General features: G+C 48.4%; 1 protein-coding gene across 1 annotated transcript; it reads right to left on the minus strand.

Annotated features, from left to right (window-relative positions):
- Positions 1–6010: 6010 nt before the first annotated feature.
- LOC146857039 (endogenous retrovirus group PABLB member 1 Env polyprotein-like) lies at positions 6011–7558 on the minus strand. The gene has a single exon (XM_085646790.1). It carries the CDS (start codon positions 7556–7558, stop codon positions 6011–6013), a length of 1548 nt encoding a protein of 515 aa, XP_085502916.1.
- Positions 7559–10409: the final 2851 nt, after the last annotated feature.

Below are 10409 nucleotides of genomic sequence, written 5' to 3' on the forward strand. Positions count from 1 at the left end.
TTTGTCCTCATGGAATGGCATATCACAGTTCCATTTTTTTCTCTAACACCACTTGCTATTTAATACTGAGTGCAAACACTCACATATGATTCCTACATTTCTAGATGTCATTCCTTGATGCATGTCAACAGTCAGGTTATGATTCAGTAAATTTTAAGATGTCAAGTTCACATTAGTGAATGCTCCCATATAAATGACATGGAACTTTCAAAATAGACAAATCGCTTTAAGTCTACCAGTCATCTCCTACATAGCTTTCTTCATCATTTGGACATGACCAAGTACATTGAGTAATGCCTTAAGATATGTGTCAAACACTCAACAATGTGTACACAGTCCTGTCTATGTTTTCACATTAGCTGTATGTCTATCACAATTATTTGTGAAAATTGAGATTGGAATACACACAATTATCTGTAACGGAGTCAGACATCAACTGATAATGACACTTCAATCAGGTATGAAACAGTATTGGAGATGAAACAAAAATAGGGAAATGTTTACATAGCAACATGCAGGCACTAATACTGATGATGCCAGCTATGTATGCACACGTATGTTTGGGTAGAATCACAACTTACCAATGTGAACTGTTGTCCAGTCACTGCATCAAAAGTGCAATGTATGCTGTGCCACATTTAATAGGCTTGCCATTACATGAGACAGAATAGTGAAGTGGCATCACACCTGACACAATAAACACCAGTGGTCTGTTTGGTACAACTTTCACCCATAACATCAAACTAGATGAGGCGATTTAGGACTTTAGTCAGCCATGTGTTTGCTGAAGACAGTACATTGGTAGTGGACTGAAATCTGCTGTATGCCTGGTCAAAAAGACAATAGGGGGCGTCGTCGGGCCAAGAATGAAGATGGCCACCTAGCAGGAGAGCTCTGCTCTGAGGGAGTCTCCGAGTGGGGGCTTCGGCATCCTGGAGGCAGCAGAGGACCTGCATCTCTCCTATCCTTGGGGGGGAGCACTCCAGTTGGCTCCGGTCCTTGAATTGCGGCTGGTGACCATCATGCGGGGGAGATTGAATGAGGGGCGAACGCTGGGCCTTGAGGCGTCACAGTAGCCTTGGCCTTGCGTAGCTGTTTGACCCCACCCTCTGCTGCTGAGTAGCGGAAAGCTGGGCCGATCTTGATCTTTGCGCCCTGCTGGGTACCTGTAGCGCTTTTGGAACAGACCCCTGTGTGCAGAAAAGTATGCCCCTACTCCCTGAGGGCCCATCGGAAGATGCCCGCATCCGTGACACCGTATGCGGACCCCCAGCTGATATGGGGCAGCGAACTGTCTCCCACAGAGCCCCCCAGATGTTGGGGGCCAGCACTGAGTAGGGAGTACCCAGGCAGCACAATAGAGGAATGTGGAAAGTACCCCCCCTTCAGATGGCAAGAGGCCACAAGCCTCCTGCTCTAATCTCCATGACAGCGTCCTGGTGCACAAGACCATAACTGTGGAGGTGAGGGAGCACAGTAGTATTAGTACCGGGATCCCTTTTCTGCACGACGGGAAGTGAAGCCCACCATAGGGGTGCCAACTCCAGGGATACCATCATAAATTCTTTCCACTTCGACCTGGGGAAGCTTTGAAAGGGACCATTGCCAGACGGTGAGCCTTATAGTGAGTGACCTATATGCTGCCCTCCCCCCTGGACTATGAGGATACCCTATCTACTGTGTGCTGGCCCATCCTCTGTCACACCCCCCAGACAGTGAGTGAATCTATATAACAACACTGGGACAAGCATCGCAACACAGCACGGATGTCTATGGCAAAGCCCATGAGTAAGTCCTCCAGACAACTTCTCTTCATAGAGGTACTCAAGCAACCACTCACCATGGATACGAAAAACGCCGAACCCTCGGCGAGCGGTTCCCCTGCACACCCAATGGCCCCTGCATCAGACGTGACCATGGACCACATTCTCCAGGAAATCTCCTCAGTCAGTCGAAGGCTGGAGGGGATGGACTCCAACATATCTAAACTGGTGAAGGAAGCCAAATCAATCTGAGCGGACATAGCCGGGTTCCATGTCCGAGCTGAGGGACTGGACCAGAGGCTGACGGTAGTGGAGGACTGCCTGGACATAGTGCAAGATAGGGACCAGGAACTCCTCTTCCTCCGCAGCAACTTCACCGATTTGGAGGACAGCAGCTGTAGGGACAACATCTGCCTTTTTGGCTTCCCTGAGTCCTTTGAGTTCCCTAATGCCAGCATATTCCTAAAAGAGACCCTTCCGAAACTCATTGGGGCCGCCTTTGACCCTTTTCTGGAAATACAGCGTGCTCATCGCATTGGTCCCCTACGCAAAGACTCTAACACATGCCCATGCCCACTCATCGCCTGCTTTCTGCGCCATGAACAGACAACGCAAATGCTGGCCGCAGTGCGCACCCACGAGTCATTCACCCACGATGGCCACAGCATTCGGATGGCTGCAGACTTTTCTAATGGGACTAATGAGAGCCGTAATGGTGGACAGAGTCTCCCCTCTGTAGAACTCTATGCCCTGGTTCTGCACCTCTCTCAGCTTGTGTAATTACTGCCAGAGACTCCGGACATGTCACAATGGGTGCCATTGAATCTCCACTTCCTTTCAGGCAAGACAGGGCTATTCGCCCTATCTGTAACAGGGCCCCACACACGACACACCAACCACCCGATATTATCTGCTTTGTGCAAGGCCTGGTATTGAGCACCCCGAGTACTGGGTTCGCACATCTGGCTACATGAGAAAGCTCCCCTATGGGGAAACGTTGCAATATGCATAGGCGGAAGAGACCTGTCGTAGCCCACATGGTAGGCAGCGGGCATCCACACACTCAATCAGCTTATCAGCAATGGCTCGCTGAAAACAGTAGTGCAACTGGGAGAGGAGTTTGGTCTCCCCGCTGCACAGTATTGGAAACATACCCAACTGCAGCACTGTCAGAGGCATTGCCTGTGGCCCGACCCATAGACTCTACCCACGTCGCCGGTGGTAACATATCTTTCCACGTGGGAGAAGCACAAAGGGGTAATGTCTGGCCTGTACGAAGTACTCTCATCCCACCTCTTCTCGAAACCTCTGTCACAGATGCTATGTACCAGGTGGCAATCATGGCTATAGATCTAATATGACAAAGACAAATGGGCGGACATTTTAAAAGCCCTAGACAAGGGCACCAGGGAGGGGTTGATGAAATTTTGCCTTTTCAAACTCCTACAGGACTGATACTGGACTCCCACGAAACTCCAAGGAGTGGGTCTTCTAGTGCACACCAACTGTTGGAGATGCACAGACACCCACTGCGACACAACACATGTCTAACCCTGGGCGTAGTGCACGTAGTAGCGCTACGCGAGATACGCCTAGCACTACGCAAACTGCGTAGTACGCTGTTCGCGATGATTGCACAGTGCCGGATGCTTGTCTGCACTGTGCATTCATTGCAAACGGCATCTTCCATAGTGCAAGTGGTCGTTTTCTGCCGCTCGAGTAGATTTTTACTCAAGCAGCAGCTTTCTCAATGCGGACTGGTAGTTACTCATCGCGAGGGTCGCGAGCATATGCGACCACTCGCAATGAGAAACCTGACCTCCCCGCGTTGAGAATCTCGCCGGGAGGTTTATTTTTCACGCCCGCGATCGGCAACTTGACGTTGAGGACCGCGAGCGAGCAAAAAATGCCAGCTACGCTACGTGATTTTGCACTGTGCTATGTGCAATTCGCATAGCACGAAGTAGCACAAACTACGCAAACTACACGAGCGTAGCATAGTTATCCGCCCAGGGTTACACATGTCATATGTGAATGCCCCTCAGTTTAGTCCTTCTGGAAGTACTTGGGTCAGACCTTGAGCAACTCCATGCCTCTCCACTTGCCTCTCCGCCCCAAGATCCTCCTGCATGTTCCACGGCAATCACCAGAATTATCGAGACCTCAACTCCGCCTCTTCCATACAGCAATGGCCATGGCCAAACTCTGCATATTGTGCCAATGGAGGGCTCGGACCCCACAACACCACCACGTAGGGAGGCCAGAGCCTCCTTCTGCCCCAGGCTTAGGGTCTACACCATAGCCACCTCCTATTGCCATCATCAGCAATTTAGCATCTCAGTTAATTAAGTATTTATTTTGCTGCAGCTCCTCTACCACTTACGCTCCACACATAAAAACACAACACCATAAAATCTTTGCACAGCCATGGATTCATGGTCCCCACTTCCACTCCCTCTTTAATACACAATCCTCACTCTTCACGATAATTGACTCTGCAACTCCTTTGCACGCACCAATCTCACCCCTTCACAATAACCGGTGACACCGGGAGACATAACAATCTCAGACACTACTCCTACTCCTCCAGCCATTTACTACCTTCCCCTCCTCCCTCTTCTCTCCTCCTCCCTCCTTCCTATCCCCACCCCCCACCCTCCCCGCCCATCTCCACTGCCCCATAGACCCACCCTTATCCCCTCCCTCCTCCCCCTGGCACACTGACAGGACCTTGCGGGCTTCTTCCTCCCCCATTCACAGTTCCTCTACTTTGGATGCCGACCAGATGCCTCTCACCCACCTGCAGAAACTGAAGGAGACTGCTGAGGGTAGAGAGACTACTGTGGCAATACGGTGGACGTGCACATCTAAGGATGATAGGGGAACAGTGGCGGAGACAGGGGGCATGCTCCCCCCACTGACGACGACCCAATTCCACGGTATCTAGCCTTTGCTGCAAAAGCCAAACCCCAGATCTGCTCACAGCAGCCCCTGTAATACTCACAAGACAACATACTCAGGCAAGCCCCCCTACCATGCTCGTACCTTCTGGGTTGTTGTTCCCTCTCTTCTCGGATCCTGATAGGATGCTAACAGCCTGGATAGGACTTATCGAACAACCCGCCTAATTTAATACCATGACCAAAAAGGCACCAAGAAGCACCCAACGACTCCGACATTCGACCCTACACCTGCAGAAATGAGCCCCACAGATGAAGGATTCACACAGTGCAGAGTAGAAGGTATAAAAGCACCGTAGGCATATGCCCCCAGGCGTACTAATTCCCCTCCCCCTCCCCCACCACCCTTGAAGGACTGGGTTATTCTAAGACCCAGCGGTGCCAGGGAACAACACCTGAAACCTTCGTGGGTTACCTGTTCTGGCGTACGAAACACAGAGACACGGGACACTTCCAGCGACGTCAGAGATCAGCGTTTATTTACTGCAGGGATACAGAGATCACAAGAAGTACACAACGTGTAGGTTCTCGGAGACTGCTTCAAATTGCAAAAGTGGATCGCTCCTTTTATACACGTTTTTGCCATTGCACAGTATGGCGAACAAAAGTTACAACTCAGTTCCCACAATAAACTTCAAAAGAGTCGTGTTCATGTTTCAGGAGGCCGGAACATAATTACAGCAGCATTGCCGGTTCCCAACTGTAAAAACATATCTACCCCGCAATAAAACACATTCCATTCTGACCGTAAACACATTAGGAGAGAGGACAAGAACAGATGCAAAGAAAGGACAAGGATGCACAACAGGTTAAAGAAGAGTGTCGGGAGTAATAAAGGAAACTTGATGACAGGATCAAAGACCTCGTGTCCAATGCATGCATGACTGAAACAATAGGCTAGCACGGCAAGATGAGTCCCGAGTGGGGCCATCTGCCTTCGCCGTGTCATTTCCCTTATCGTAAAAGTCACCCTCAAAGAAACACGTGTCCCTCATGTAAGCTTGGGAGTCCCAGGGTCACGAAGCGGGCAACGTCCGTTCGCTGGCTACTTGAGGGCAAGAAACAAAATGGATGTCGTATCTAAAATGGAACCCGAGGGTTCGGATGAACAAACCCAAAAATGAGACGAACCATACGTGGTTGCGTAGCGAAACTTCGTACACCCACTATACTCGTCATTTGCGGTTCGTAGACACCAAACTCATCCATATTCGTCACCACTCAAAAAGTGTTGTTCCGTCTCACACGGAACCTCAGACGCTCCTTTTGCCCTCAGGTAGGCAAGCACTAGTCAAGATCGGAATCGATTTCAATATTCATCAGATCGTTCACCTGCTGCTGAAACATCATTCTACTCATCAATGTCTCCTTGGTAACAGATGGCCGTCTTATACACGTTGTAGCACAAAGGCCACATAAGGCAGGACCACACTGTACACAAAGACAACACGTGAATAGAAACGTTACAACCACCCCTACGATCATCAGAATTTTCCAACCCCAAGTGGATATCAAACCCCAAAACCATCCTAGAAGTGTCCAATTACCTTCGTCCACGTGTATGGACTCGGAAATCTTGTGCAACTTTGAGATGGCTTGGTAGACAGTTCGAGCATTGTCAGGAATGAAAATGCAACAGCTCGAATGGATAACTTTACACACACCACCTCTATCTGCGAGAACGACGTCTAGAACCATCCGGTTCTGCAACGTCATGAGTCTATCCGCCTGAAGTTCAGCTGTTAAGTTACCAAGGGCACTCGCGGTAATATTAGCAGTCGACTCGACTACACGGGTCAACTGTCTTAGGTTCCTACTATTAACCATAGGTCCCCAAAACGGCAGGAAACCCTTAAAGAAATCTCCTGCTTCTTGACCGGCAGTATCCTCTTTGCTAATAACGCCTCTCACAACTCTAGTCTTGTGATAGTCTGAGGCAGCTGTAAAAGTCGGTGGTAAAAGATTCGCAATATAACAGGTACCCGAAAAATCACGGGGTAGCCATGTATATGCACGTTCATAACATATGAAATAAGTGCCCTTAGCAGTCAGGAAAACAGGGGAAGAGAGCATCGGTAGGACATATGTGTCAGTACAAGCACTGTTCCCAAGTTGTGCTCTCGGATTTCGACCCAAACCTTTCAAGCAGAAATTACCGAGGTGTGGTACAATCCATATTGGGGACGAGCTCTTAAGCTGTCTATCACCCACTGAAACACTATACTCAGCCTCACTCAGATCCTTATAGGCTTGCATCTCTTCATCTGGGATAAGCGATGCATCAAAAACATCTCTATCTAAATCCGCTATCGCTATCGCCAACGGCTTGTGGTACGGAACAGGACCAAAATTAACAGAGCGTGGCTCTCTACTGGGGTAGGAATCTAGTGCACTACGAAACATAGTTTGGAATGCTCGAGCGGAACCCTGGGAACTGTAAGGAAGAACCAAATACGGAATACCCCTATCCATGGTATGTGGCATTAACCCACACACCCAACAGTTGGTAGTATTCATCACCAACTGATGCTGATGTAGGAGTTGAACGAAGGAGTTATTCATAAATTCCGCACGTCTAACCTGTTCGTGTTGAGGCAAAGGATGAAAAGAATGTGGGGAAACAGTGGTGATGGAGCTTAGTTTAGGAGAAAAGGTAGGTGAAACAGAAGGCAATAACAACTGTATTCCAAAATACACTCCGCCCACCAATAGCATAGATACAGTCAGAAACAGTAGGAATACCTGAAACCGATAACATTTTGTTCGTACAACCCTATATAACTCTGATCTCTGCGCCGACATCCTTTCTACTTCCAACAGCTTAGAGAATGCCATCCTCTACAAACCGTCCGTGACGTACTTGACGCACTTCGTTCTGAGTAGCGATTATCAATCCCCAGGAGTTCCCAGGAATCGACAAAAAGTAACCGACCTAGCGTCAGAAACCTGCTAAACAGAAAGGAGTACCCGCACGGCCCTACGGTAACCCGGATGGTAGGTTTTCCTCAAAACGTTCAGTTTTAATACAAATCTCTTTAGCAGTGGAAAACACATAAAAACTCAAAAAGAAAGGATGTAATTGTCCATAATGCTCATCACACCGAAAAAGGAAAAAAACAAATATACGACTTAATTTTTATTAGTCCTTGAACGAAGAAAGTATCGACTTCTTCCAGGTCGAGTTTGCTCTGTAAACAATTGTTCAGCTGGCGCAACAGTGTTCGATAAAGTGGACAACGAGTCGGACCTTGGGTTCTCTGCTACTGATGACTCCACAAGTGGGTTTGGCAGCGACAAATCATCTCCTACAGGTTGAGCGTCACTAAACGGCACAAAGTTTAAAGGAGTCTCAGTTTCCGTTGCCGCAATCCCAGTTCTCACCCAACCGTTTGTTGGTGAGGGGATCGGTACCTTTTTCGTGTGGCCGGCATGAACCCAGTTTTTCCGGCCCTCCAATCAAACGCAGTCCTCGTTGTCAACAAGACTTGGAAGGGTCCTACGAATCTTGGCTCCAAGTTACGTTTCCGACCAAAATTTCGGGTAACGACCCAATCGCCTGGCCGGAGCTGATGTCCAGGACCCTCTGTCTGCGCCGGTAGAGCTTCAAAGACCTGTTGATGAATCAACCGTAGTTTAGTGGTCAAATCATGAAGGTAATCAATTAGCATTGGATACTCAAGACTATCAAAGGCCTTAGGTCTCGGGACTCCCCAAATGTTCGCAGGGCGGCCGAACACAATCTCATATGGGCTAAGCCCTACTCGAGAGTGTACAGTCGCCCTGGTTGATAAGAGAGCCAGAGGCAAGGCATCAGGCCATGATAGACCAGTGGAAGCTTGTATTTTTGCAAGTTTCAGTTTCAGGGTACCATTGTACCCTTCAACCACACCCGCTGCCTGAGGATGATTAGCGCTATGGAATTTTTGACGTATTCCAAGGCCCTTACACACACTCTGCATCACACTTCCTACAAACTCACTTCCATTATCCGACCACACAATCCGTGGCATTCCATACCTAGGAAAGTATTCCTTCAGCAGGATTTTCGCTGTGGACAGGGCAGTATTATCCTTAAGAGGATAGGCCTCAATCCATCTAGAGAACGCGCAAACCACAACCAAAACATACTTCAGGTTATTGCATCTCTCCATATGGATAAAGTCCAGTTGGATCACCTCAAAGGGACAAACAGGGGGAGCAAAATGACCAGGTGGAGTGGGGGTGCCCTTACCAGGATTGTGCATCAAACACACCATGCAATTCTTAACCACTCTCTCAGCATACTTAGTAATACCCTCATTCTTCCATACAGGGGACAAGAACTTACATATCCCTTTTGCACTAATATGTGACAACCCATGAGCCATCGTCACGACAGCTAATACGTACGCATCTGGTAACATCCACCTTTGACATTCCGTCAAGTCAACCCAACATCCATGCATATCCAACCTTCCCGTACTTTCTTTCCACTTGATCTTTTCAGCTTCAGTTGCCTCGTTCTGAATTGCCTTCACACTCTCAACAGTGTCTTCACACATACCAGTTTCCGTCGGCCATCTCACTGAACTTGTCACGTACATTCGAGTTGTAAAATTCTTAGCCGTTTCCTTAGCAATCTCATCCGCAAATGCATTACCACGACCAACATCATCCGTCACTTTCCGATGTGCGCTACATTTAACAATCGCCACTTGTTTAGGCAAGGTAAGTGCATCCAAAAGATCATTCACGAGCTGCCCGTGTTGGATCTTCCTCCCATGCGATGTCATAAATCCTCTTTCTCTCCAAAGTCTTCCAAAACTGTGCGCAACACCGAATGCGTACTGACTGTCGGTAAACACATTCACTCGCTTTCCCTTAGATAAGACACATGCCCTTGTCAATGCAATCAACTTTGCCGCTTGTGCTGAATTCTGATTCAATCTCGCACTTTCCACGACCGTGCTCAACGTCACTACAGCATACGCAGTCGTCACATCGCCATTCGGCAATTTGAAGCAAGAACCATCAACATACAAAGTACCATCAGGATCTGCCAAAGGAGTGTTTTTCAGGTCCACACGACCCTTTGTTTCTTCCTCAGTTCGTAAATAACAATCATGTGGTGGTACATCATCTGATTCCGTATTACTCGGCAACAATGTCGCCGGATTCAGTACATTACAACGCTTGATCTGTATATGACTTGCCAAAAGGGTCAGCTCGTACCCAGACAACCTTGCACTCGTCAGATGTTGAGTTTTTGTACGATTCAGAAGAGTATCAACTGCATGCGGAACCATCACTATGAGCATATTATCCATGACAAGGCCTGCGGATTGTCGAATAGACACCGCAGCTGCAGCCGTCGCCCTCAAGCAACTCGGCAACGCTCTAGCTACCGGGTCTAAAGTCGAGGAAAAATATGCACATGGGCGCTGTTTGTCACCAAATTGTTGCGTTAAAACACTCAACGCACAACCTTCCCTCTCGTGGACGTATAGTGTAAATGGCTTGCTGTAATCAGGAGTACCTAACACAGGAGCCGAACACAACGCATCACGAAGTTCAGAAAAACTTTTCTGACATTCCTCCGTCCATGGCAAAGGAGTCGAAACATCCTTGCACGTAAGAGCTATCAATGGCTTCGCTAACAGTGAAAAATTTGGAATCCACTGTCTACAGTATGACGTGATACCTAAAA

Source organism: Triturus cristatus, chromosome 3_2 (assembly GCF_964204655.1).
Source record: "Triturus cristatus chromosome 3_2, aTriCri1.1, whole genome shotgun sequence".
Lineage (NCBI taxonomy): Eukaryota > Metazoa > Chordata > Amphibia > Caudata > Salamandridae > Triturus > Triturus cristatus.